Below are 27,983 nucleotides of genomic sequence, written 5' to 3'. Positions count from 1 at the left end.
ACACACATTTTAAGAATACACGCAATGAACACAAAAACACATCACACCAGGATATCATAATTTATTACCATGAATTATGTTGATTACCCCAGAAATAATATGTCATGCAGTTATTAATCTCATTAACAGCAATGACAGATAGATCAATCTGAATTACAGAATTAAAAGTGCAGTCAGTGACTAATCCTAAAAGTGACTAAACTGTTTGCCAAATTCAGCAAATTGCTCCTCTCAGTCCAGTTGAGGTGTACAGTCTTGATGTACTGTACCTGATGAAGAACTGAGTGGTTGAAACATTGTATCATTTAATCACCATGGGAGCAAAGCACAGTAAACACACATATTTTTTCTTTTCCTTTTGCATCAGTCAGTATCTATTGAAATATACAGATGTGCGTGCATTCTTACATTAAGTCTGGGTGTGTACTCAGAAACAAAGTGGCTTGGACTGTCCATACGGTATTTCAGTCAAACAACACATTGCTTTGGGAGCATAGAGGGGAGAGGTGTAATTGGATTGGCCATTGAGCCCAAATATGAACAAGCATTTGCCAGAAGCACAGACAGCATCTGTCACAGAACAGTCCCAGATTAAAAATGATCATCACTTTGAACTACATGCAGCTAGTGTTGTTGCCAGGGTTTTGTGACAAGAGATGTCCCACCCACTCCCCTGGGTTGCCTGCTGAAAGCCATTGTAAGATTGTGTCCAGTAGGTAAACAAGTGCATTTATTTCCTTTATGTTTATGGATAAGTTGTATGTATGAAGTTAAGAGATGTGGCCTGTCTGTATGGCCCCTTAAGTATGAGGAATCTGAAATCTCACACAGTACATTGTCACATATCTGGGCCATGAAACACAGTGTCTCACTATTGTTAACGTCACATAGTGTCCTCCTCCTCCTCCTCCTCCTCCTCCAGGTTCTCATCCACCAAGTCCACTGCATGCGCAGCGTAGTCAAAGGCTGGAAACCGAATGGAAAGTTCACTCCACTTGCTGAAGACCTTGTTTTTGCTGTTGTACGTCACTACAAAGTTCTTGATGTGAAGACAGGGGACGTCAATCGATTTGTACAACATCATGGACCCCCATTTCTATCAGAGGGAACAGAACACATAGAACATCAGACGGCTACATGAGTTCATGGCTCTTCAATACATTCTCACTAGGAGAGCAGTATGACCTGCGAGTTCAACTCAGTATAGCATAAAATGTACATACATGCCCACAGTCTTTGCATGCTATAACTCCATTGGCCTCATAGTCCAGCAGTCTCTCTTGAAGTGAAGCATTTTCTTGCACTGTGAACAGATCACTGTAAAAAAAGAACCAATGTGAGAGATTATTATTAAAGGTGTTCTGTTCCCAAACATTATTAGTCAAGTGACTTTGTACACTCTGAAAACAGGTGAAGGTGAAGAGGGGGACAATAAAGAACATATTTGCGCAAATTAATTAAAACAAACATCTGATTTCCAAAATCAAATGTGTATGCTGGAAGGCTTGATATATAACATTTTTAAATTTTTACTCATTTACAGACAAGTGTTCTCTGCCAAGTAGGTTATGTATTCTACATGGCTTGTTTGTCTGTTTGACTGTAAGCAGCATCACATATAAAATACTGGCTCAATTCTCGTGAAACATGATGGAGAGGTGTGGCATGTCCTAAGGAAAGGCCATTACATTTTGAACTTAATCTGAATCAAGTGAAAATATAAGAACAGATTTTACAGCAGAGTGTGGCCAAATACTGGTGTATTGGAAGTTGGCTATCTTTTATCAGTGCAAGTTGTGTTGAAGTTGCAAGGCATATACGTGTATATCCCGCTAGTTGTAGACAACAGCTCTTTAATGCCTTTTTAAGTTAAGCTTGAAGTGCAAAAGTTCACATTCTTCCCTAAGAATGCAGTGGAACAGGATAGGACCACATAGAAACATATTCCTGAGGGCAATAACCACAATTGGTTTTTTTTTGAATTACAGAATGAGAGTGTGATAAACATCCTGTCCTTATGTGAGTAAATATGAAGCTGGCGCACCGAAATCGAGGGGTGACGTTGACATGGTGCATGTTCTCAATGACTTTGATGCTCTCTCCTGAGCAGACGGCCTTGTTACAGTGCCTGCAACTGAAGCTGACTTTGGAGGGTTCTTCCTGCTGCATGCTCTTCTGCTTCTTCTTCTTGGCATGCACTCTCTTCTCCATGATGACCTGGAGCTGGAAGTCTTTTATCTGATCAAAAACAACCACAAAAGTGTCTTACATTGCAATACTCAAATCAAGCCCACCACATTCGAAAAAAGTTGATTTCTTTCTTACAGGTGAAGAATTTAATAAATGAGACGATGAACTCTGGCTAAATACCAGACTTAAGTGTTTGGTTAAACGTGATACACCAAAGTTCGTTCATCCCTCACCCTGAGACGAACACGCTCAGCACAGGTCAGATGCTCACCTTCTTGTCGTACTCTGCCTTGGGCAGCTTCACCACTCTGGCGATGCCTTTGCTCATCATCTTCTCCCGGTACTCGTTAACGCTTTCACGCTCGGCCACTCCCGACCCCTCCGTCTCCACCAGAGTGTAGCTGCTGTCCTCCGCTCTCCCTCGGCCTCGCGCCTGAGGACAGAGACTCGCTCTATCATGCCCTCCATCACATATACAGTACATCTCCCAATATGACATGCCAGCAGACATAACATGAGAAAGCAGAACAAAAGAGAGGTGCTACTTTAAAGGACCAGAGCAGAACAAGAGAGAGGTGCTACTTTAAAGGAACATGCCAACATTTTGGAAAATTAGATTATTTGCCGTCTCCCCCAGAGTTAGATAAGATGATACATACCCTTCTCGTCTCTCTGCATGCAGTAACTCAGTCTGACACACCTACTGTTAGCCTAGGCTAGCATAGTTTATTGAGTTGGTCAGAAACAAGTAGCCTATAGCTCCCAAAAATAACAAAAGAACTCCAAACATTTCTTTTATTTACATGTTGTGACTTGCATAGTTACTGTACAAATACCAATGTAAAACTAGATGTACCGCAGAGCGGTACAAAATATGACCGCCGCCCAGTCCAGCACATTTTTTCCACAAAAATAAATCACGCTGAAAGGCCTATATGATTCTAACTGTCTCACTAAATTGCATTATCCACCCTCAATTCTCACTGGTATCTGCTAGACAACAAGTACCAAAACATGATTAGTTCATAGATTTCACATGTAAAATTCATTTTATACAACCCCACCCCCATCTTGCCTGTTCATAATTCTGAGAAATTCTTGAATTGTGTGCATGTGTGCGCAAACACGTTTTATGTTTATGTGTGTGGGTGTGTGTGTGTGTGTGTGTGCGTGCTTGTGTGTTTGCCTCATATGTGTGTTTGTGCATGTGCATGCATGCGTACATATGTCTACTGTGTGAGTATGTGTCATCACGTTATGATTACTGTGAATGTATGTGTGTGCGTGTGTATCTGTTTATGCACATGAGTGCACATGGAATGGGTTAACATGACCCTGGAGGCAAACATCACGGAAAAAATTGGTCATCCTAGGCCCTACGGTTCTCAAGATATTCACAGAAAACTGTGTCTGCCCTACCCTCCTTTCAGGGGGTCCAGTACAGCGGGGGGGCTACAGATCAAAACGAAAAACGATGGTTCCATGCTATCATGCCCATCATGCCCACCAAGTTTCATGTACCCCGGTCTTTCAGTGTCCCGGGAATTCTTGTTGGTGTACGGTCACTAAATGTACACATAAATTATTTTATTGTAAGGCCCCCCATGAACGAAATTTCACAAAACTTGGCATGCATTCGGAGGGTGTCATAATGATCCTACACTTTCAATTTCGTGCAGTTTTGACCATGTCAGCCAGAGATATTGTGATGAAAACACCAAATTTTTTGCTTTTTAATTTTTAACTAGGTGGCTCTATACATGAAATAAGTGGTAATGGGATGGGTTGACATGCCCCCTTAAGACCAACATACAAAAAAGGTGGACCTCCCTAGGCCCCACGGTTCTCGAGATATTCACAGAAAACTGTCTCCGGCCACCTACAGGCCAGTTGGTGTATAGTAACATAAATTAATTTATTGTGTGGCCCCCCATGAACGGAATTCCACAAAACTTGGCGTGCATTCAGAGGGTGTCAAAATGATCCTACACTTCCAATTTCGTGCATTTTTGACTATGTTAGGTCACAGATACCTGCGATTACAACACCTCATTTTTACTTTTTTGTGTTTAACTAGGTGGCGCTATACATGAAATGAGTGGTTATGGAATGGGTTGACATGGCCCCTTGAGATCAACATACAAAAAAAATGGTCCTCCTAAACCTTACGGTTCTCGAGATATTCACAGAAAACTGTGTCTGCCCTACCCTCCTTTCGGGGGGTGCAGTCCAGCGGGGGGGGCTACAGATCAAAACGAAAAGCGACGAAGAAGCACTGCTACTTGGGCAGAGTGATTTAAACGCAGCACCTGAAAAGCTCCGGTTTTACTTCTGCAAATCCAAAATACCAGTGCTTCGCCTGACTGGTGGGTGCGTCAGACTGAGTCACTGTACTCACAGAGACGAAAAGGGTATGTATCATCTTATCTAGGCGAATAAGCTAATTTCTCAAAATGTTGGCAAGTTCCTTTAACATCTAAAGCAGTGGTCTCAAACTCTCCGAACCGCAACAAAGTTTTGTGTGATCCCTTGGTTGATTTTGTTTTTTAATGAGATCCGGCCCGCATATCAATTTTATGTTTCATTTTCTCCATCAGCTTCTCAGCTAACGTTAGCTTTGGGACTGCAGCTGCATAGACTAACAGTTGCGTCAGTTATTCCTGCGTGGGTCTGCCAACCAAAATAATCAAAAGACAGAGCTATTCCATGCAAATATGTGCTAGTTGTCATAGGATAATGTTAAATGGCAGTAGAGGTCTGTGCCCCTTCTGCCCTATTACACTGCTCCTCCTATAAGAATCCTGCAATAAAATGTCAATATCAGTATACAGTAACTGCAATACAATGCAACAGACAGTGCATTCTGTTGGTGTACGGTCACTAAATATACTATATATACTGTAGATCCTTCATATATCCGTAATTTCCTCTTACAATCATCAGACTTACTTGAATCATGGCGATCTCATTGGTGACCAGGCAGTAACGGATAACTATGTTACACTCCTTTATATCCAGACCCTCCTCTGCAACCGTTGTTGCAATGAGCAGATTTATCTCCCCCTGGCGAAACTTTTTCAGCACATCCTTCTGCTCGGCCTGTTCCGAGAACAACAACAATCACATCCAAAGGCCGCTTGGACCCAACATGGAATTCAAACCTATCATTCACAGAGACAGACATGCTGGAAACAGATAGGCAGAGCGAACAGAGAAAGAGAAGAGACAAAACAAATACTCGGTTACGTCGGTCGCTCACTCGGGCCTCACTCACCGAGGTCATGGGCTTCACGAGGCTCTGGTCTCCACCTCCTATCAGATGGCTGGCCCGCACTCCGCATTCCTCGAACTTGGGGTTCTCCTGGATCCACTGGCTGAGGGCGATGGCGCTGAGTCGCGTGCGGGTGAAGATGATGCCGCGGGCCTCCGTCCGGGTGGTGAACTCCTTCAGGATGACCTCGCGCAGCTTGGCCAGGCTGTTGTTCTCGTATTTGGCCTGCTTGGTCAGCTCGCGCAGCTTTTCCTTCTTGTCTGCGGAAAAAGAAAAAAAAAAAAAAAACGACAACGTCACGCCGGTGAGCAACACAGCGTACTAGCAAAAACATTCCAACGATCCCCATGGCATTGCTAGTGAGATTTCAACATGAAGCTGACTTCTTTGAACGGCAATGCAATTCAAAAAGCCTGGCCTCTAGTTATTCTGTGTCATGGAAATACCTTTGAACAACGTGAACAGGAATCTTTCAGTGTCGGTGATGTTGATGGACTCGCCCTCCTCGGGGTCGTACTTCTTCTTCCTCTCCTCGTTGTAGTACTTGTCGAGGAAGCTGAAAGCATCTGACATTCGGATGGTGTTGCTCTGGTGCAGGGCCTCGTTGTACTGGCGGAGGTGTTCGGCGCACACTCTCACTTTCGTGTTTTCGTCTTTAGCGGCTGTATGGGAAACAACAAGCCAATGAGACGACTGAACAAGACTTTTAGCACTTTTACATCCCTCTCCCTATGCTACAGACCTTTTATTTATTTTCTTATTTCATCACACGTCAAAACACACACACACACACACACATATCTGACTTTCTCCAACTTTTGCACACTTTTTATTTATTATTTTTGATTTCTCCTCCATCTACCCATGTCCTTGATTGCCTAGCCTTTCTGCCCCCCCACCCCACCCCCATCCCCAACACACACACACTTACATCATCACTGTCATCACTTCACATACATACAGCACTCCTCTACATACTTGCTGCACACTGCCCCCCACATACACAGCACATTGTCTTCAGGATCTTCTCCAACACACATCCTCTACATACTTACAGCACACTGCCCCCACCTACCCCCACACACACACTACACACACACACACACAGTCACTGCTCCACTCCCGCCCACACACACATCTTCACTGTCATCACTCACATACATTACATACAGTACTCTGCTTGCAATAGTAAGTCCCTGCCCCCCTACATACACAGCACATTGTCTCATGAGGAAGCTTCTCCAACACACATATTGCACACTGCCCTCTCCCCACATACACAGCACACTATCCCATCTCCCCTGTCATCCCCCAACACACACACCAAGAGTTTTTCCTTGCCCTTGTTGCTCTTGGGTGCTCCTTGTTGGTGCCCCCCACCCAATCCCAATCCTCCCCCACCTTTTTTATGCAGCCCTTGCCACTTAATCTACTAAACCCCTCTTCTACTGCACTTTTACCCCATTAATGCACAAATAGGCTGACACCAGACATAATTTCACTGCATTTCTTACTTCCAGTAACTATATGCATGTGACAATAAACTTCCTTGTATCCTTGTATCCTTGTATCCTTGAAGACTGCAGCACGCTGCACACACAGGGAGAGAGGAAGGAATCCTTGCTCCCTAACTCTTCAATCAGAACTCCACTGCAGGCTCTCCGACTCAAAAGCTTTTTGCAGACTTTGGATGATTTATGCCACAGGAACATTAAAAAAAAATGTTCTTTTTGGAAATGACCTAAACCTATAGGGACTTTTGGGGGGTAGGCATCTTTTTTTCTGGGTACTCAGAAAAGAATGTGCTGTCCAGCTAGCCTGATTAAAACCGGTGAAACACATGGATTAGTAATCAGACTGAGGGAGAACTGATCGAGGAGGCCTTGGTTTTTCAGTTAAACTGACTCTCTGCCTGTAAGTGCCAGTAAGTCAGCGTCTCTCAAGCAAGTACAGCAACTGCGACCATGGAGCATATGTATATGCACTATATACTCTCTGAAAGAAAAAAAGGGTCAGTAATGGCATGTATGTCTTCTCTAGGACTTACGGAAAATGTTGCTGCAACTCACCATTCTGCTCTGTCAGGACCACCCACTGCTCATAGTTCTGAGTACCGAACTCGCACAGCGAGTTGAGCCCGACATGAGCGTGAATCTGCTCCATGACACCCTTGATGACATCTCCGAAGGGATCCTTGCGATGGTTGGGAGTATGATGAGAGAGAGCACTTACAAAGCCACATTTGAAGAAAGAGGTTTCTTCTGGCACACTCTAATTGAATGTCACTAAACATTTAATAATTCAAAGGGAAACACAGTCAGCAATTTCTTAAATCAAGTGAATTTAAACATAGTAATTTGCTTCAATATAAAACTACAGCTTATATGGTTCCCCTTTGTTAGAAAATCCTTTCAATAGCACAGGCTTCGATGTTTGGAAGAGGTAACAATGTGGCTATAAAGACCTACAATTCAACTCTGATCGGTTTGCAGGCATTTCTGACAGCCAACTTGCTATGCTGCTACTGCAAAAACTTTGTCATATCCACTAGTATGTATGTGGAGAACAGCTACAGTATGGAAAGTTTGGCGCTTTAAAGGGGTACCTCTTTCCTCTTGTCAGCACTTGCAATCCTTTTGAAAGGGGCTTTAGATTCCTCTGCTAAGTTCTTCGTCTTTATAGTAACAGCATCCAGATTAGCACAGATCTGCACATGACATGAAAGCATACAGGGAATGAACGCTTTGTGATGACAACTCATATGTCCTGACACAAGTCTACCAACAGTACTTGTGGCATCACACCATTGCACCATGGTACCACAGTTCTATTATTTAACATTCATTTGGTGGGTAAAACTGACTCTATACTATTTACGCCCACTAACAACGATTAGAAAACCACTTGAGAGGAGAGGCCTCTGGTGTGTTAGTAACAAACTAAATACAGTATGTTTCTTGTTTCACAAAACAATCTGCTTTCAATAGCAGGAATGGCACGAGGAGCTTTACAGCTGCTGGGAGTCTGGGGCCATGTGGAACATTAGAAACAGCTTGATCTACGGTACAAGTGTGGGGGGGGAAAGTGAACAAGAGACAAACCAGGGAGTGGCAGGAATGGAGGAAGTTAGGTAGTAAAGAGAGAGAGAGTGAGAGAGAGGGAGGGAGTACGGAGAAAAAGGGAGGGAAGGCAATGAATGAATGTAGGGAAGAGAGGACATAAAGCCGTGGGAGAAAAAAGGGAGAGAAACGAGGTCAGGAGGAAAAGACCAAGCACAGCAGTGACCAGCCCTGGTGGGGAACCTTGAGTATGTGCTCCTCGGCCTTCTGCTGGGTCTTGGCACCTCCCACGCCAGGCGAGGCGGTCAGCCCCAAGATCTGAGGGATGGGCTGCGGCTCCTTCTGCTCCTTCAGCAGCAGGGCGTTGCGGTGCTTCTGCCTCAGGTAGCGGATCATAATGTGGTTGTAGACACCCCCCTTCTGCGTGTGGTGGCACTCATCTATCACCATGAGGGTGATGTCTATGAGGGGGGGGGGAAAGGTAAATCACTTCATTAAAGGGTGATTCAGTGTTCACTGTCAGCATTATTCTGTGAAGTATTTAGAGGAATCTTGGCTACTCCACTACTTTTTATACCAGCTGCTAGACTACACTATACAACATGATGGAAAATGTCTGCCGAGGGAGAAAGACATTTACTTAATTTAAGGGACTATATGAATATGTATTATACAATATAGTTAAGACACTTAAAGTTGATCTCATACTATAGAATCTCAAAGGGGTCTGAAGGGGAACTCAAGTAGTTTCAAGAGTTTAATGGGTCTCCTATAAGGAAAAGCTGATGATCACTTAGCAAACTTGCGTGGATTGTTAGGTTGTATGTGTATGGTGGCAGTTGGTGGAGGTCAAAGAGGAGAAGGTCTTGGGTCACGCTGTAAACCTGACGTGAGAGGAGCGTAAATCCAGCCCCACAGCTGACATGCGTTTTAATGAGAACCAGTGAAGACCCCTCCTCTCAGCCAGGGGTTCAGGACCTCTCCTGGCTACGGAGGACATGAACCTTCCAAGAGGTCCTTTCTGACTCACCCGTCCTTCCGTCAGCTCTCTCGCTCTCTCTCTCTGTCTCTCTCTGTCCAGGGCTTAAAGCAATAGACATGTCTGTGCCTGAAGTTATCAGACATTTATGAGGACGTCATATATACTTAAGTTTCATTGCCTATTTTCAAATCTTAAGCATACCAGCTCACGCCTGAATTCAGGCATGGTGCCTGAACAATTTAAGCCCTGTCTCTCTCTCTCTCTCTCTCTATCCCTCTCTCTCTCTCTTGCTCTCTCTGTCCCTCTCTCTCTTCCTCTCTCTCTCTCACTCTCTCTCGCTATCTCTCTGTCCCTGTCTCTCTCTCCCTATCTCACTCTCCCTCTCTCTCTTGCTCTCTCTCTGTCCCTGTCTCTCTCTCCCTTTCTCCCACTTGACTTTTCCACAGACCTCAGAATCTTGAACGCCTCCCTACAACATCTATTTGTAATTATGCTGAGGCGTAAGGTTTACATGTTGATTATCTTGTTGGAAAGCCAACCTCCATCCCGAAAGCCATTGTTTTGTTTCCAGATCTTGCAGATTTTTAAATACGAGTATAGCACTCGTTTTTTCTTTCCACGACTGCAATTTTACACCACAGCCTTGGCGCGGAGTCCAGCCCAGCCAACCCAAGTCTCATATCTCCTGTAGGAAAACCGACATTGCAACTTAAACCTCTCCCTCTACGCCTAGGCTGTGACTCAGACGTGCAAAAAAGAGCAAAAAAGGTCAGAATATGCATTTCACTGCTATGATTAATGCAGAGTTTCCTTTTACAAATCCAACTCTTTTTTTTTCTGAACGGTGTTACATGTGCTGCCCTAGAGGCCAACACAAACACAAAAGAAAGCCCTGGTGTGGAACATTAAACTTGACGCAGTGACAAGGGGCCTCAGGCGGATTGGATGAGCCACCCCCTGATGGCTTAAACAGACTCGACTCCAGGCCAGACACTTGCCAGCCCCCCATAAAATAAAAAACAAACAAATAATTACAAAAAAAAGAATAAATAAAATAATAATCATATGACACAGGAAGACGTGAAGCAAACAGCATCTGTTACACTTGGGGAAATTCCACCTTGGGTTAGAGAGTGCCAGCCAGACTTCCAGATAAAAGAGAACTGGCTGTATATGACAGAAACCTGTCAAAGGAAAAAATCCCTGGGGTGGGGGAGGGGGGGGGGTGCGTCATTCCTGTTCAGTCTCCCCTCCCCCCACCATCACCTCTAAAACACCGGGGACATCATTCACTTGAGAGTGCTTAGACAGAGTCTAAAAAGCCTCTCCTCCATAACATCTGTCAACCACAGATCAATAACGGGAGGGAAAAAATACTAAGGGAACTGCATGGGGATGGTACGGGAGGGCCAGACCTGACAACGAGATCCCGTCCTCGTCTTTTTTTTTGGCGTTGGCAAAGGAGTTTTCCAGGATTTGCGCCGTGCAGATGATGATGTCATTCTTTCTGACGACCTCCGGGAAAGAGATTTTCAGCTGAGAGTCTCCGCTCACCCGTTCCACTTTGTACTGGTGCCGTAAGAACCTCCCAAACTCAGTGGAGTAATGCTGCTCTACCAGTGGAACCTGAAAATCAACACAACCTCATTGCAAAGAACAGATCAAATGTCCTATTTTATTGCCCAAGGAGATCATGTGATGTGATAGAGCTGTACATCTTTACTGTACATCTGACTATCTTTACATTTCCTGATGCCTAATGAGTTTACTCTCTCAACAAAAACAATGTGTTGCACCAGCTGTGTGTTTGCTGCAGTTCAGACAAGTCAACACTTAAAACTACATGATGGCAAGATTTTGGGCTGTGTCAGACGCTTTAAGTCTGATGAATCATTTCTGCAGACGGCAAGTCTGGTGCAACGAAAATGAATTTCCCCTTCTTGAACCATAACTGAAAAAAACAGACAAGGCCATGGGCAAGCAAATATTTGTATGATGCCAAAAACGGTCACAGGAAGTGGGAATGCATGATAGCAAATATGTGAATGAAACTGCAGTTTAAACATCTGATCTGCGTTAAGACACAGCAATGAGGGACGAAGGAAAGAATGGCTGATGTGCCTGCATGCGCGCACCTTATTCACCAGCACCACAACCTTCCCCGGCTGCTCCTTCCTCCTTCTGCTGTCCAGATGTTCCTTTGTGATGTAGACGGCCACTCTGGTCTTCCCACTTCCTGTCGGCAGGCAGATGATGATGTTCTGGCCTTCAAGGGCCGGCCGGGCCACCTCCATCTGATAGTCCCTCAGAACGATGTCCCCCTCGTCTGGGCCTCCCGTTGCGCCCATCGCCGCCTCAGTCTCAACCACAGCCCCCCCATCGCCACCGTCTGCAAAGAGAGAGAGAGAGAGAGAGAGAGAGAGAGAGAGAGAGACAGCCGAGTGGCAGGTCAGCCGGGCAGACGGCGTCTGCATCAACACCCTGTAATTACGACTTTATCGCGCTATCGTTTGCCATTATATAAACTGGAATGTGGGGTGGGGTGGGGTGGGCTGGTGTGGTGTTGGGGGGCCACTCCATGGCTCTTTCTAGGGAACCACAGGACACGGCACGTTTAAAACAACATCTCCTGAGGTTGGCGTAAGCCCTCCTAATCCAGTACCGCGGGGCAGTCCATGATGGAAGGTCTCGGCTCTGTGTCCAACTGCATCACTCGAGTGGCACTTCCTGGATTATTTCTATGCTGGTGGGGGAATAGTGCTTATTGTGTTCTCCAAAGCAACAGGAAATAGACCATGGCCTGCATGGCTTTCGAATACTTCACTTCTCCCAAGCCTAGTTTCATTAGAGATTTTCCCTGCGGCCTGGCTTACAAACTGCACTACCAAACAGATCTCTATCAGGTTTGCTCTATTTTAATGGAGCCTTTTTGGTTGTTCCATAAATTACATACATCTATTATAGATTTAAGAGAAAGGAACAGTGACCATAAAATCTTGGCGCTAGCGTGTGGTAAAGCCACTTGAGTAAAGCTGTTGTGCTGTGTTTACTTGTAGCAGTGGCTGCATTTAGATGGCTTCAGACAGTGTCTTTACAAGAATCCCAAACAGCAGGAGATATTCTGCATATATACAGAATTACAGTAAACAGAATATAGAATATTAAATTCTGTATAGAAATGCGTGCTGACAGACAGACGTATAATTCATAATTGCATGACATTAAAATACAGGAATTAGGATCATTTCTCAATGGTAATCATTCCCTCTAACTGTTGAATGCATAGACTGTATATATAGATATATATACAGTCTATGGTTGAATGCATTGTTTTAAGATATTATTAATGATCTGAATTGTTTCAACTGTATGTGTGTGTAGGGATGGGCAAATATACATCAAAATGTATTTTAAAGGTATACTATACAGTTTCAGGTATTTTTGGCGACTGTAGAGCTCTCTCTAGAGTCACGATATATTTATGTTTTACTCTGCTGTTGTAAATGGCCTACTTCTCGTGGCTTGTTCCCGCTGTACACAATAGCTATATCTACTGACAAGGTAATGTTTAACGATTCTCGCGAGATGTCTTTGGGTCGACTGTTTTTGAAGTTGCATGACTGGTTCTCTCGTTAGCGACTCGCCACGGCTATGCTGTATGTCTATGCTAGGTGAACGATTCCCCTATTACAAGGTTGTTTACCATCAAATTGGCTTGGTAAAGGTTATAATAAGGTGTCTTAAATACCCTAATTTTAAGTGTATCAAAATAAACTACAAAAAAACAACAACACATTTTACACATTGCACTGGGTAATGCTGTTGATCAGGAAGGATCATGAACCTTTGTTTTTCAACTAACTGGATACCGTTAGTGCTAAATAGTGTTATATTGCCTACTGATGATTAAAGTTTATTAAAGAAAAAAATAAGATTCCCAATTTCAAAGGGAACGTACCAGAACAACAATGCTCAGGAACATTAACATTGCTCAGAAAGGTGACTTATAAGTGTGGGTGAGCAAGTAACCATGTGGTTGAGTGAGTGGATTGGTGTGAGAGAGGAAGTGGATTGGGTGTGAGCAACCTGCACATTACTCATCTTGCACTGGATCATCTTCCTGAATCCCAATATTCTGATCACAAGTGTGGACAAAGTCAGCACCAGTCAGAAGCTACATTCATTGTTGTTCATTGTTATGATGTCATCACATCACCAAAAGTATTGGTTTTACCAAAAATATTTGGCAGTATTTTTAAACTTCAATAATACACACCTATAAAGTATTTTGATGCAAAATACAAAGCCATTTCCTTCCAATAAAGTCAAAATGACAAAATACTATTTTGTATTTGAAATACAATAAATACATGTATCATAAATACTGGCCATCCCAGTGTGTGTGTGTGTGTGTGTGTGTGTGTGTGTGTGTGTGTGTGTGTAGGAGAGAAAGAGAGAGAGATTTCCAACAAATTCACTCCCATTAGCATGCAGAAGGTAATCTGCAAGTTCACAACATCATTTTGAAGATTAGGTGACCCTGATAGGATATGTTTGGGAGTTTACAATCTGACAAACATAATAAGCATGGGTGTTTGCACAGGATGTAAACATAACCTTCTCTTAGCTTCCCTGTCTGAACACATAAATGCCTTTATGTGCATGGTAGCAATGATGACAGAGACCTCATCTGGCAGCATTACGTAAGCACCAAACCAGAATGTCATACTCACCAGTCTTAGATAGTGGAAACCTTGTCCTAACGTCAACAATGCCAACAAATACTGTTGATTTTGTAAATATATTGTAAAACAGTGGCTCCAAGAAATCCCTTTCAGCTGTTATAACACATTTTAATTCCCACACGCATGTAAGCATGCAACCATGACATAGTTTTGATCAATCATTCTGCCTCGATAAGTTAAAATGTGCTCCTCATATCCTGATAGAGTATCCTGTTACCTAAGAGTACCTTAGCAGTGTTAGGTTACATTTCAGTGGTGGCTGAGAAGCAAGCGTATGCAACAAACTAAGTAACTAACTAAGTAACTAACTAACTAACTAACTAAAAAGTGTTAAAAAACAAACGTGCATTGAATCTATCTGTGACTTATCTACTTTATAACACCATATAACATTGTCACTGCCACACCCGAATCCAGCAGTCTGAATTACACAAACCAAAGCGACAAATTTCCAACAAATTTCCCCCATGTCCCCATTCTAAGTCTCAACAGCATGTGTTAGCAATTAAGAGGCCTGGCTGTACTCCACACTATCCAGCCTCTGTGTGGTTAGTCACTGGGACACATGGAACATATTTTTCGGGCCAAATAGGGCAAACCCATGGAGCCCTTTTTTCCTGTGACTCTCAGTCATTTCATTCCACTGCCACCACAAACGCCTAGCAGTATCCTGAGAGCACAGAGCCTCCAACTCCACCTTGCTAACACAGTCAAGCAAAACCATGCATTATGGATTAGCTAATGCTGGACTTTAGATGAATGCATACTGTCTACTGGACCAGAAGATTTCAGAGGTGATTATCTGTTAAGTTTAAGCTGTTTTGCAGTTGAATGATTTGATAATGAGTCTTATGATGGCGCAAATGGGGAAGTGGGGGGATTGGGGGAAATGGGGTATTAATTATCATCATCAGCACTATAGCAAAAACACTACATGACTTACTTACAGACATAGCCTGTCAATGACAGTCTGGTGAAATCTCTTATTTAAACACTCCTGATGACTCTTGAACAATTCAGTTAGCTAGGCTGCCAGCTATGCAGCTCCACCAGCACTGACTGTATCAACAGACAAGGCAGAAAGATGATCTCCTGGACCGGAGTGTGTGAAAATTCTGTGCAACTTGACTGGTGTTAATACCTTTTGCATACCACCAGCCTCCCAAAAGACTCTTTGGGTTTAACGCATGATTGCTTCAAGATGCATATTCTCACTGCAGGCAGGCTGCACATCAGGCGTTGAAGCTGCAGTGTCGTGTTGAGGAGCTAGGATTCGTGACTGCTAATTGCACGACATGCAGATGGGAACGGGAAATCTGTGGTGATGTCTGATACATCCTGCGCATACAAGACAAGCTGCACGCTGAAAAAATATACAGCTGCATATTGCACATTGCACAGTGCTGCTCGGCTGAGCCCCACGTGTCCATGGAATATTATTGTCAATTTAAAAGTGCAAGTTTCAAACTGTAAATAGATCATGTGCAAGTATTTTACCCAAAAGTAACTGCCAAGAGAGTTGTAGTACCTGTTGAGGAGCAATCCATGCTTTCATTGCCATGACTAGTCTCATTCTGATGAAAGTTACTATAGAGGTCCACTAAAACATAACAGAGAGAACAATGTTAAGACAGGATCATGTTGGACACAGTACAATGAAAAAGAAAATATGACAATCCCATATTGATCGCATTAATTGATTTAACTTACTAACACACACTATCTCTCTCTCTCTCTCACACACACACACACACACACATTTAGGCAAAATCTTAAAACATACAGTACAAACACACACACACACACACACACACACACACACACACACACACACACATTGGGGCAAAATCTTAAAACATAGAAACAAAAGGTGGATGTGAGTTTTTCCATCTTACTTGAACTGCCACTTGAGAAGGAATCTAATATACTATCACGGGATGATTCCGGAAAGCTGGCAGGGGCCTCAACTTGGGAAAGCGGAGCCTGGTTCCTTTTGAGGTGTTTGTCAGCAAGTTCCTTGTCATCTTTAAGAGCCTGCGGTGTGTCCCCTTTACCTGACACAGAGTCTAAAGAAATCCATCAGTAGGAGCACATAAATGTCTTCAGTAAGATGTATGCCGTCTTTACAATATGCGTGAGTGTAAACAGAGTAACTATGACAAACTCAGCCAAACTATGTTATTAATAAAGCTGACGTTTTACTTGCTATGAATTGTAATTATTACACCTCAAAGATGGGATGTTTCCAACTCTTACCTTCCTCATCCACCAGATCTTCTCCTTGGAGTTCTTTGACCAAGTCGAAGTGGTCGGTCTTGCGCAAAGCTTTGAGCAATGTGGAATACCACCCAGCTTCATTCCTTACAACTCTTTTAAGTAGTAAACGAGCACCCCTTTGGCCTCCGTAGTTGTCCGTCTCTGCTAAAATCTAGAACGACAGGCGAAATGTTGTACTTTATGATTCTATTTCTGAGACTCTAATCTGAAAGGACTATAACTTCAGACACTGCTGAGATAGAAATGGGCGTCTACTGCCCTCTGCTGACATTGTCCCAGATTGCAAGCTTAAAAAACAAGCCTTCACGTCCTAGGCTCACAGGTTTATGGCGCTACGACCAATTGGCTTTAACAGCAGTTTTCTAAATAGTATGATACCCTACAGGCTAAGTAGCCTATGCCTAGCCACCTATGATATTTCATAGGGCAGAAATTTTAGTCACTAGCCTACTAAGATTGGCCTAATAGTCTACATAGGCTAAGGGCTACACACCCTGTGAGCTAGGCTATCAGAGATCTGTCAAAAGGTTGTAGTAGGCCTATGCTTCCTGAGACTGCACTACTTACATTCTCGCGATCCTCGTCAGTTAAAATGTCCATTGTGTGACAGCTGATGCAGACATCTCGTGTCTTCATTGTTTCCAGTGTCGGCTGAAGAAGTTGTATCATCCTGACACAGTTGTCATTTTCGGCCTCCAAAGACGGAGTAGGGGGACTGTTGTTGATATAATTAGCTGCATTCTTACAGCCTACTGTTTCTAGACCGTTTATTAGTTGCCTAAACCAACCTTCTGTCCGTGGACCTTTTAAAATAATGTTTATGAGTTGGTCTGCAGCTACTAAGTCGCCCTCGTTCCGTAACTTAGCTCTGATCGATTCTTTATCATCCTCTTCTATAAAATGTAAACGATCCAGCAGAGGATCGACGAGAATGAGTCTTCGTAATCGATTTCTGAAAAATTCAATGAGGCCAATGTTTTCTTCTTCACAGCTTGAAGACATCTTGTCCTCACACTCTTGCTGAATTTGTAACAGCCGAAATTGCAACAACCAGCAAACAGATACTTAGCGTCGAATAGGCTGTGTTTAGTTTCGGTTTCGTTTCTGCTGCGATCAGACAAACTTCATCAAACTTCAACTTCATTGGTGAATTCAGTATTAGTGTACTTGGAGAATGAGTCACTTTAATGTATATGAAAGCCTGTTTTGGCAGGAAATAGTTTAGGTCTTGACAAATGACACAGTGACACAATGATCATGTGGCGCAAACGTGCGCGGGACATGAGCGAGCGTGCACAGCGCATCTATTCCAAATACGCAAGGTATAGGCAGGCAGGTTACTGAACGTAGGCTACTGTGTTGTTGTAGCCTAATTGACTGTCAATGAAGATTTCGAGCCTGATATTTGGTGGTGATATTAGGTGGAATGAACACAGCCCATAAATAGGATTATGGAATAATCCTATTTATTGGCCCAATTAAAGATCCAGTGTAAAATGGGCCTAGAACAGGTGACAAATGTCCACTTATTTCTGCTTCTTTGTGTCACTGTCACTGATGAATATGCAGGATCTTGCTGGATGCCTACTCACTGACATCACAAAACGTTTTTTCATGGACTTAATGAATTCTCTATAGGCCTACGTTATTCTAGGCCTATACTAGGTTGAGTCTTAATGAAAATGATTATTTTTGTATACTTGTTTGTCGTGTTCAAAACTATATAACACTTCAGGGATTCCTAGATCTAAAAAATAAAATAGCAGTAAAAAATAAAAATGGCAGTCATTTAAGAACCATACATAACTTTTTGTCTGAAACTACCAAAAAGCTAAGACACCAACAACTCAGTTGGCACTGATTGATACAAGCGAGCAAACTGATATTTCTGATATATTTGGTGAAGTCATATTGTACTGTAAAAGCTGCCCTGGAGCACAAAACTAGAGATAGGCCTGGATGGAACATCCTTCTCCTTATTGTTTATGAATTCTAATGTAAAAAAGTAGCTGCATAAACACATTGCATAGCAGATGGCAACACCACAGTACGTGGTACATCTAGTTTACACTATACATTTGGGAGCAAACTCTTTCAAATGTGTTTTGTGTAAGTTTCTCTATTGTTCCAAAAGTAAATGTTGTAGAAATTGCATTATTGGCTCATATACGGGAATCTAATAGTTCTGAATGCTGAATATGGTAAGCCTATAGTAAATACATTTGAATTTGAACTTGTGTTTGAAATTTAGTGTGATCCTTAATTACTTGAGAAAACATACTGGAAAAATCCTGTAGCCTAGTCGAGGAGTTAACTTGTAACCTCTTAGAAGTTCCACTGCCAAAAAGCCTCCAAGCCCATCTCTCTAACATAGAGGGCTGAGAGGAAGGCCATAAGGTGAGAGGCCCAGAGGCAGAGAGAGGAGGCCACAAGGATCATCACCAGCAAGGGCCTGGACTGTAGTGTGCTTGCTGACTGCATACAGGTAAGCTTCCGATTTCCCTTGGATGTGGTAAACTGGCTCAAGATGCATAATGGGAAGATGCAGTTAGTAAGCACACTACAGTCCAGGCCCTTGTGGGAAACATGTTGTTGATAAAGACGAGATTTTCCCCTCAAGGTTGGATTTTTCCTCATTTTTTTCATTGTGAGATTACAATAAATCACCAAAAGATTATTTTTTACACTTGTTTTTAGTCAACTTTACCAAAGGTGCCAATAATTCTGGAGGGTAATGTATCTTCCCATTATGCATTTTGAGTTTACCACATCCAAGGGATATCTGGAAGCTTACAGAACTCATTTTGGCCAAACTGAAGCAGCCACATGCGAAATCCAGATCCAATCAGGTCTTCAAATATCCTGGTGGATAAGGACATTTGTAAGCTCCTACTGCGGCACCACGGTCTTCCCACTGTCAAAACATGTCCAAGTCCATCTCTCTCTCTCTCTCTCTCTCGAAGAGGGCTGAGAAGGAGGCCATGAAAAGAGTAACAGAGCTGCAGAGGAGGAAGGCAAAGATAACTAGCAAGGCCCTGGACTGCAGTGTGCTTGCTTACTGTTTACCTCTCCTCATTGTGTGTGGCCTTTTGAGACCCAGCTTACAGTTACACCCATGGATGGTCTGCAAGCAGCAAGAACTTTCTTTGGCTCAGCCGAAGCCAGCAGCCACATGCTGCAGCATCCAGATCCAATTAGCTCTCTGAATCTGGACATCCTGGTATCAGCCAGGTTTAAAAACCACAGCTGCATAGTCTGAAGAAACAGAATGCTAAAATGCACCACAGAAAAGGAACATGCAAAGATGCCTGATTTAAGTACCGTGGACAAACACAATAAATGTTTCAGTGATATACAACACAATGAAATGGAGAGAAAAAGGCATGTGATAGAAATGACAAAACGTCTATAGAAAATCCTCACAAGAAAAAAAGAACATATGATATACTGTATACAGCTCTGGAAAAAAATAAGAGACCACTGCACATTTTTCTGATGTCATCCTATGGTTGCTGAGTAACATTTGAATGAGTTGACGGTCATATTCAGATTTGCAGTGGTCTTTTAATTTTCAATATGACCGTCAACTCATTAAAATGTCACTCAGCAACCGTAGGATGACATCAGAAAAATGTGCAGTGGTCTCTTGATTTTTTCCAGAGCTATAATGTATATTGCAGGAAATATGACCAAAGGAAAGCGAGGTTTGTACAGCAAAGCTTAAGAATGTTTCAGCCAGGGGGTGCTGTGGGGCAAGTGGCTGTAGCGTCCATACTGCATTGTGATCCAAGTGCCTATTGGGACCGAGGTTTGAATACGACCTGCGGTCATCTCCCAGTCCCACCTCATCTCTCTCTCCCACTCCCTTACTGTCACTCTCCACTGTCCTATCAGTGAGTAAGTATTAAGGACATTTCCTACCACCCACTTCCCATCACCCATTTCCCACTACCCACTTCCCATTTCCCTCCACCCACTTTCCATCGCTCTTCCACAGACTCCCGGTCCCGGGCCAATCCCAAAGTCCGGACTCACAGACTTTGCTGCGCGTTCTCGTGAAATTCATAAGGGCTTAGGGCTGTCCTAATGTCGTATTTCAAAGGGCGTGAGGGTTTGAGTACACACTTACTGAGGCTTTTCCGTGAATCTGCATCAGTGCAGACTTCACCAAAGGGAATTACCCAGGGTTCAAAGCATTTTGACGTTTACCGCAGAGACCATATAGGAAAATCCGGAAATTACAAAGGTAAACAAACAGCATGACACGCGACCACAAAACGTGTCAGCAACATCTCTGTTATTAAACGTCGCCATGGTAACATGTGATCCCGTGAACTACTGTCCCAATCCCATTTATACCTATCTGAGCCCATGTGGCCTCACACACTCACTCACTTAACACCTACGATCAATTAAGCCTATGAGTCTTTAGTCCTTAGTCCTCAGGGCTCACTTTGGGATTCAGCCCCTATCTGTTCTTCATTGTCCAATCGAATAAAAAGCTAAAAAGTCCAAAAATATGAAACAATAACATACAGAAGCCTTTATTAGGCAGCATACATTTTTAATAGTCATTCTGTATTTACACAATATTCCAAAGTATTTTTACTATATCAACTGTGCTATATACATTGGATATAATACATTTAATTCATTTAAGAACTGAAACATTCAAATAATCAGTTGTAAAGTGTTGCAATGTATAAAATATACAGTGGCATATATGCATAAAAACAACTGTGAAACACACTATACTGTAGGTTAAAAAGAGACTGCCTCATAAGTCTGAAGTTGATGTGCAAATGATTGCAGTAGCCTAACATTTCATTATCACACTGTCAATATCAACACAATGCTCCATCAACAGTTCCCCATTGCTTATTGTTGTTTCTCCAAACCTGCACTTTATACATATTTACATAGAAATTATTACAGTGCAGAAACGGCGCTTACATGATCGAAAAGTGCAAGTTCTCTCCTCAGAAGGGAATATCTTAAACATGGTAAAATAAATCACAAAGCTCTTGAACCAGCAAGTTCCTGTGCAGCCTTTGTGTCTTATTGTCATTTGTTTCTTCTGTTTATCATGTGCTACAGCCAGTGACTTCATTGGATATAAAGATGACTCACTCTTATCTGCTTATTGTTTCGGGGTGGGGGTGGGGGTCAAAATACTGAGAGATGTCAGATTTCTCTAGTTTGGGTCAAGGGTCAAGCAAGTCAGTATGCTTTTGCAGAACATTTTGATTACAGAGTGTGGTTATGTCCCAATATGCGGGACCAACCTAGTTCAGATATAGGATTATAAGCACGATGCTTTGAATATATTAGCTATTTCTTAATTTCTGGAAGCCCCAAAACATACACATGCCATTAGGAAACAACTGGATCCAACAGTTTCTTGATATATACTCTGTGGGTATCCAACATGCAAAATATGCTCTAATTTCTCAATCCTTTGAAGTAAATATAATTACAATCAACTATCAGTATAGAAAAAGAATTAAATAAAGCCATTTCAAGCTTTTCTAATAAATACCTAATGTAGGGTTTGTGCAACATCAAGCTTAAAAACCTGGTTTAAAATATGGAATTGTACAAGAAACTAACATGTAGCCAGTGTCAGTGTAAACCGCCAGGGCATTTTCTGCTTTTACGAGCTCGTAAAGACTAAAGAAGTAAAAAGACAAACTCGGTGCAGACATGTGCCTTGCGGTGACACCATTTACAAATGTGTGTGTGTGTGTGTGTATGTGTGGTGTGTGTGTGTGTGTGTGTGTGTGTGTGTGTGTGTGTGTGTGTGTGTGTGTGTGTGTGTGTGTGTGTGTGTGTTTGTGTGTGTGTGTGTGTGTGTATGTGACTTTATTGCTTATACAAGTAAACCCTAGGGCCAAAGTTGGTGGCACCAGCCTTGCATTTGAAGTGTGCTCACTATCTGGTTAGTGTGGAGGAAGGCCCTTTGTTCCCACTTTCCCCCAATTACACATTGTATCATCACTCTCAGATCGTTGTAACCGTCAGAGAGATGGCATTCAACAATGGATGACCTTCATTTTATACTGTTTTAGAACATGGGGCCCATGGTGGATATACTACTGAACAAGCAACGTTATGAAATACGATACGTCTAAAGTGTTTATGTAATATTCAACTGAGGCAACAATAAAGCCTTTCATGGTTGATATCAATTCAGTTCACTGTCTGTTTAGGCACTATTTGCTGTGATTTTCTTTTTTGGCTGATATTTAATCTGCATCAGAGATGCAGCTCTGATCTGCATGATCTGGTGTAGGACAACACTAGGCCACTACAGGGCAATCTGGAGTAGCAGGCCATATTTCAAAAAGGACATCTGGTTACTTTGTATGTTAAGAGAAAGAAAATGAATACTCAAGAGTCAGAAATACTCTAAAACACACCCTTTGTCCTTCCCCTTGGTCAACAAGCCTGTGCTGTTTTCTTCAAGTTGCTGGCTACATCACGTGACAGGACATGTTCATGGACCTTGACCTATTCAGGTATCCTCTTGTCATTTTGCACACATATCTCCAAGAACCACAACGAATGTCTCAAGGAAAGTGCTAAACTACGGAAGAGAAGGTTTGCCAGTGGTACAGCTACATACAGTGTGATGAGAGAACGGACAGACAGTCAACACGGCCAACCAGACCCTGAGTGACTTTAGGCTGCAGCAGACAGAGAGCCAGAGCCAGGGAGAGGTGGGGTGGGGGGGCGGGCGAGGGGGAGCGCTACTCCCTCATGAGCGCAGGGTCAGACTGGGGTTTGTGGAGTCCTGCTGCCCCTGCACTGTGTGATGGGTCTAAGGAGGAGGAGGAGGAGGAGGAGGGAGGCTGGATGGGCAGCATGGGCTGGGAGTGCTGCTGCTGCTGCTGCTGCTTGACGAGAGCAGTCTGCGGGGAAGAGTGTCTGTGGTCCACGCAGGCGTCCACGGCCAGTAATGCTGAGAGGGGGTCGTCGGGTCGTGCGCTGTCCAGGGGGACCAGGCCTGACGGTGACTCTTTGGGGTTCTGAGGGAGCTGTGCCAAGCTGAAGAAATCAGTGTTCTGTGAAGGAAAAGAGAGGAATTCGGTTTACTATGGCTGAATAAGACCAGGACCATTCCTAATAGGATACAATATTATGTTTATAATATATGTTAGTAGTGTCTGGTGCATGCCCTGGAGTTGTGTGTACCTGTGTTGGCTGACTGGGGGACTGGGCAGTCATGATGGCGGCGATGGGCTGCACCCGGATGGCAGGCCTCTTGTATTCCGGGCTGGCCGTCACCGTGCTGTAGGCCGGGGGGCCCATGGACGACTGCCTCTGTAGCAGCTGCAGAATGGTCTGGATGTCCGACGTCATCTGAGACTCCAGCCTGGGAACACCACATGAACACAGCACCATGAGCTTTTGCTTTGGTCCCTACATAACCAAACAGTAACCATCAGACTCACAGAAAAGTGTAGTGTTGGCATGATCGGACCACTAGGGGGAGCTGGTGTTCTGTTCAAAGTGCAGCTGCTCTAGAGTGTGTGCTGTACTGTATGTAACAGATATGATTATTTACATTCATATTCACAATGCAGTGGACCAGCTTTGGGTACAAAAGAGCTGTTATTAACAGGTGCATAGTTAGTTTAGCCTTAAGAACTTAATTTCCCTGGTCCCCATTTCACTTGTGAAATGTTCCTTCTAGTGTCTCTTTGACCTGAGCTTGGTACACTGGTGAGCTGGCTGCTGCACTGGTGTTGCTAACGCTGTTCAGCAAGCTGCAGTTGCCTACTACGTGACCACCCTCCAGTCCTCAGGTCCCTCTCCTTCCATCCTCCTGGGCAAAGCCAGAGGGGAGAGGCCTGCCGGTGACATGAGGAGAGGGACGCAGGGGCCGTAACCAGGGAGAGGGAGAGAGAGAGAGAGAGAGAGAGAGAGAGAAAGACAGAGATGGGGAGGGAGGTCAAAAAGAGTGCACAGGAGAAGCTATCACTCACAGATGGAAAAATAAAACCTGCATGACACAAGGTTACTGCACCCCCTCAGCACACACACACACACACACACACACACACACCTCCCCTCTCTCCCTCTTTTTTGGGTGGTGTGGGGGGGGGGGCTGTATAATTTCCTCCATGAATATCACCTGCTGCTGTTCTCCCTGCACAGCCGGCTGCTTTGCAAAGTGTGCCGTTATCGGCCAGCGGCGGTGCCTGTGCCGTGGGCTGCACTGGAGAGTCTCCATGGGGCCAATGCCAGCGTGCTCTGGCGTGATAACCCTCAGCCGTATTTCACTGGGACCTTACCACAGACTGAGCACCCATTTAGAGTGGCTCTCATAGCCACCTCTGCTGTAGCGCCGCCTCTCCCATGAAGACCGACACTGCGGGCGCTTTGAGAGGCAGTCACTCACGGCACACGTTTTTCTCTGGGAGGGGGGGTGTTGTCAGCACGAGTGTACAGTAATCCAGAAGAGCTTAGCCCATTCCAATAGGAAGCGTTTAGAGTCGGGAGATAAAATGGGGTGTTCTATTGGGCATACTTAGCCAAGTTGGGGGTTGCGTTCAAGTGTGATGTAACTGAATGATGGTTTGTTTGTTTGTTGTGTACGAACCTGTTCAGGTGCTCCTGGAGCTGGTCCAAGCGATGCTCCACCTCTCCATAGGTGATCTCGCTGCCCGAGTCGTCGGCTCCTTGCGCGTCAGGAGACTGCACCATTTCCTGCAGGAAGTCCCTGGGCTTTTCGCAGGCCCACTCATCTACCGCTGGAAGCACACACGGAGACAGAGGGGGTGGGGGAGAGAGAGTAAGGAAGAGAAAAAGAGAGAGAGAAAAAGAGAGAGAGAAAAAGAGAGAGAGAAAATGAGAGAGAGAAGAGTGTGGGGGCGGGGGGTGCGGGGGCAAGATATGAATATGAGTGTGCATGCAGAGAGGCCATTTCCAACATTAATCAATCATCCAGCACAATGCATGGAAATAGAGCCCCATTCATCCTGGGCTGAGAGCCGGGCCCTGGCCTTTGGTGCTGGCTCTTTGTGGAGTGGAATTGTCGTGGCGGGAGCTCCTATCTGTGTGGTCCCACGCATTACGAGGGACACTGTGGCAAACACAAGGGGTTATCTCCCACTGACACCTGCTGATGCCTCTATTGTGATGCGCCGCTGAAAGCAGCACTATAAAACTACTAACAGCTTTGGCCCCCGCCGACAGTGGCTCGCTCACTCATTGTAACCAATACGCCATTCACACGGCGAGCTACGCGGGTAATTGAAAAGTTTTCGTGCGCTCCGGTCTCCTTTTTTTCCCCCGTCAAAACAGGCGTCTCAGCAATTCTGATCGTTGCTTTTTAAAATAATAATAATAGTACAATTTTGTTTTTCTAGTAGTTCAAGTTTCTTTTTTTTATTGTTGAGATTGTTTATGTGTTAAGACTGACTGTGGCTGAAGTTTGAAGTGAATGTTCTCTGTGTCTGTGCTGCAGCCTCGTCAGCTCTGATAAGTGTACCAAGTGAGAGGGCTGTGTGCTGAGGACAGGGGGAAGAACACTCAGATTGACAGTCTTCACATCCTTCTGAACACCTGTCAAGTCAGCACTGCATCTGGTTTTAAGACATCATTTCTAGTGTGTGGGTGTGAGTGTAAGTGTGTTTATGTATGTGTGTGTGTATGTGTGTGTGTGTCTGAGTATACCTGCACCTATGTGTGCATGTGTGTGTGCATGTGTGTGTGAGTATGTCTTTATATGTATGCATCTGTGTGTGTTAAGTGTGCTTGTTTTTGCGAGTGTCTAGGTTGGAGTGATTTGGCCCAGACATTAAAAAGTGAAGCAGGTTGCATGGAAACGACAACCCAGATTTCCCAGCAGTCATCTCAGGACGCATGGCAGCTTGAAGGCTGAGATAGTGGGGCATTAACTTGTGAACCAGGGGAGATGTGGAGAGAGAGAGAGAGAGAGAAAGAGAGAGAGTGAGATAGACAGAGAGAGAGAGAGATAGATAGACAGAGAGAAACGGGGTCATACCACGTAGTGGGGGCGTTGGATGTGGGCACTAACGGATTTTCCCTAATGCCTCGGAAAAAGGCCTGTGCTCTGACTTAAGCCTCTGAGAGACCTGGCCCCTGGTCACAATGTCAGATTGCAAACACACACAGACATACACACATACACATACACGCACATATATACATGTATATACACCCCCCCCCCCACACACACACACACACACACACATACACACACACACACATACACCTGCATGCATGGCACACATGTGTTGATGTGTGTGCACAGACACAAACAGCTTCAGCTTTAGCCTGGATTTACCACTGACACTGATTGCACACTGATTTCATTAATGGTGTCATCTGAGGATCTTAGATACATACTTTTTTCCCCCATCTTACATCATGAGATATGATTACATGCTCTTTTATTTCTCTTCTGAGAAATTGGTCATTTGGGAAAATAAATATCTTGTTTAGTTTGAAACACAGGGCTGATAATGGATCATTGGAAGTCAGCGTGATCCTCTTAATAGGATGTTGACTGGCATGTTTTTTTGTCTGTGCAGTAATGGCTTAATCCAGAGCTTTTTGGGCTGCTTAAGAGGACTTCACTTGTTCCCCGAGAGTGAGTAGCTTCAATTTAAACCAATTTTTAAAACTCAACTCCCGAAACACTCAGAAAAATGTGATGATAGGTGTAGTCATGAAAAAGAACAGTAGATTAAGGTTTGTACTCATCCGTTTAGGGGAGCAATTTTCAGGTTGAAACTAACAACACAGGTGGCTCTCGATAGAAAGCTGCTGGATTTTCGTCCACTTGTCTTACCTTTGTCAATCTGTTTTTTCTCCGTGACGTCTCTCGCCTGGATGTCGCTGGTGTAGCTATAGTCTGGGGTGAGGGCGTAATCCTGGACCGAGGGATATCCCAGAATCCCCGAGCTGGGGAACCCAGGCGGCAGTGACTGCTGTGGTGACTGCTGTTGCTGCTGCTGCTGCTGCTGCTGACTGTCCCTGGAGTGCCTCCTGTCTTCCGATCCCCTCTTGGAGCCGGCGTATGACTCCCTGTCTTTCCTGGAGTCGCTCTCCACTTCCTTGTTGCTCTCCCCTGTGGGAGGAACGGTAATCAGCAGGAGGCGGTGGAACACACAGCGCTGGGTAACGCGCCGTTCTTGATAACCCTCCTCTGGGACACGCTCTGAGGGAAAATAACAATGCAACTTTGCCCGACGCAAAGTGCTCGCACTACGGCTGCCTGTGTGTCAGTTTTGTTCAGGATTCAAAGGGACTGATTTGGGAGGAAGCCAGAGGGCTTACACAAAAGCACTAACTATGTAACCGCGCTTCAAAAGGCAGCTAGCTCAATGGCCTTATGCTGTTGTTAGAGTGGTAGTGTGGTCAATGGTTTAGAGTGTTATCTGGCATCGTTAACGCTACATTCGATTGGTAAATGCTGTATATTAGTG

General features: G+C 44.1%; 2 protein-coding genes across 3 annotated transcripts in view; both read right to left on the bottom strand.

Moving 5' to 3' along the window:
* Positions 1 to 44: 44 nt before the first annotated feature.
* ifih1 (interferon induced with helicase C domain 1) lies at positions 45 to 17,742 on the bottom strand. Of its 2 annotated transcripts, XM_048239204.1 has the most exons (16): positions 17,092 to 17,742; positions 16,504 to 16,675; positions 16,143 to 16,313; positions 15,776 to 15,847; positions 11,638 to 11,891; positions 10,918 to 11,128; positions 8,764 to 8,981; positions 8,067 to 8,168; positions 7,531 to 7,654; positions 5,908 to 6,123; positions 5,465 to 5,721; positions 5,140 to 5,289; positions 2,462 to 2,623; positions 2,045 to 2,238; positions 1,224 to 1,317; positions 45 to 1,096 (listed from the first exon to the last, which is right to left on the bottom strand). In XM_048239204.1, the coding sequence occupies exons 1-16, from the start codon at positions 17,524 to 17,526 to the stop codon at positions 884 to 886; spliced, it is 3,045 nt and encodes a 1,014-aa protein (XP_048095161.1). In that variant the 5' UTR covers positions 17,527 to 17,742; the 3' UTR covers positions 45 to 883. The 2 variants fall into 2 exon arrangements, with proteins under 2 accessions (XP_048095161.1, XP_048095162.1); XM_048239205.1 differs by lacking the exons at positions 15,776 to 15,847; positions 16,143 to 16,313; positions 16,504 to 16,675; positions 17,092 to 17,742 and adding an exon at positions 15,389 to 15,469.
* Positions 17,743 to 21,667: 3,925 nt separating this feature from the next.
* The window catches only part of LOC125292540 (potassium voltage-gated channel subfamily H member 7), a 50,043-nt gene continuing 43,727 nt past the window's right edge, over positions 21,668 to 27,983 (bottom strand). The window contains exons 13-16 of the mRNA XM_048239898.1: positions 27,347 to 27,625; positions 25,130 to 25,280; positions 23,719 to 23,899; positions 21,668 to 23,588 (exon numbers count right to left, since the gene is read on the bottom strand). Coding sequence (XP_048095855.1) covers positions 23,274 to 23,588; positions 23,719 to 23,899; positions 25,130 to 25,280; positions 27,347 to 27,625 — 926 coding nt within the window. The 3' untranslated portion in view covers positions 21,668 to 23,273. The remainder of the gene's footprint in view (positions 23,589 to 23,718; positions 23,900 to 25,129; positions 25,281 to 27,346; positions 27,626 to 27,983) is intronic.

Source organism: Alosa alosa, chromosome 3 (assembly GCF_017589495.1).
Source record: "Alosa alosa isolate M-15738 ecotype Scorff River chromosome 3, AALO_Geno_1.1, whole genome shotgun sequence".
Taxonomy (NCBI): Eukaryota; Metazoa; Chordata; class Actinopteri; order Clupeiformes; family Clupeidae; genus Alosa; species Alosa alosa.
The sequence above is the reverse complement of the archived record's forward strand: the minus strand, read 5'-3'. Positions and strand labels throughout refer to the sequence as shown.

Coding starts and splice junctions, on each gene's coding strand:
- ifih1 (XM_048239204.1), bottom strand. CDS start 17,526: ATGTCTTCAAGCTGTGAAGAAGAAAACATTGGCCTCATTGAATTTTTC. Junction 5,722..5,907: donor CCTGTTCACGTTGTTCAAAG/GTATTTCCATGA, acceptor CTTTTTCCGCAG/ACAAGAAGGAAAAGCTGCGC. Junction 2,239..2,461: donor AGGCAGAGTACGACAAGAAG/GTGAGCATCTGA, acceptor GTTTTTGATCAG/ATAAAAGACTTCCAGCTCCA.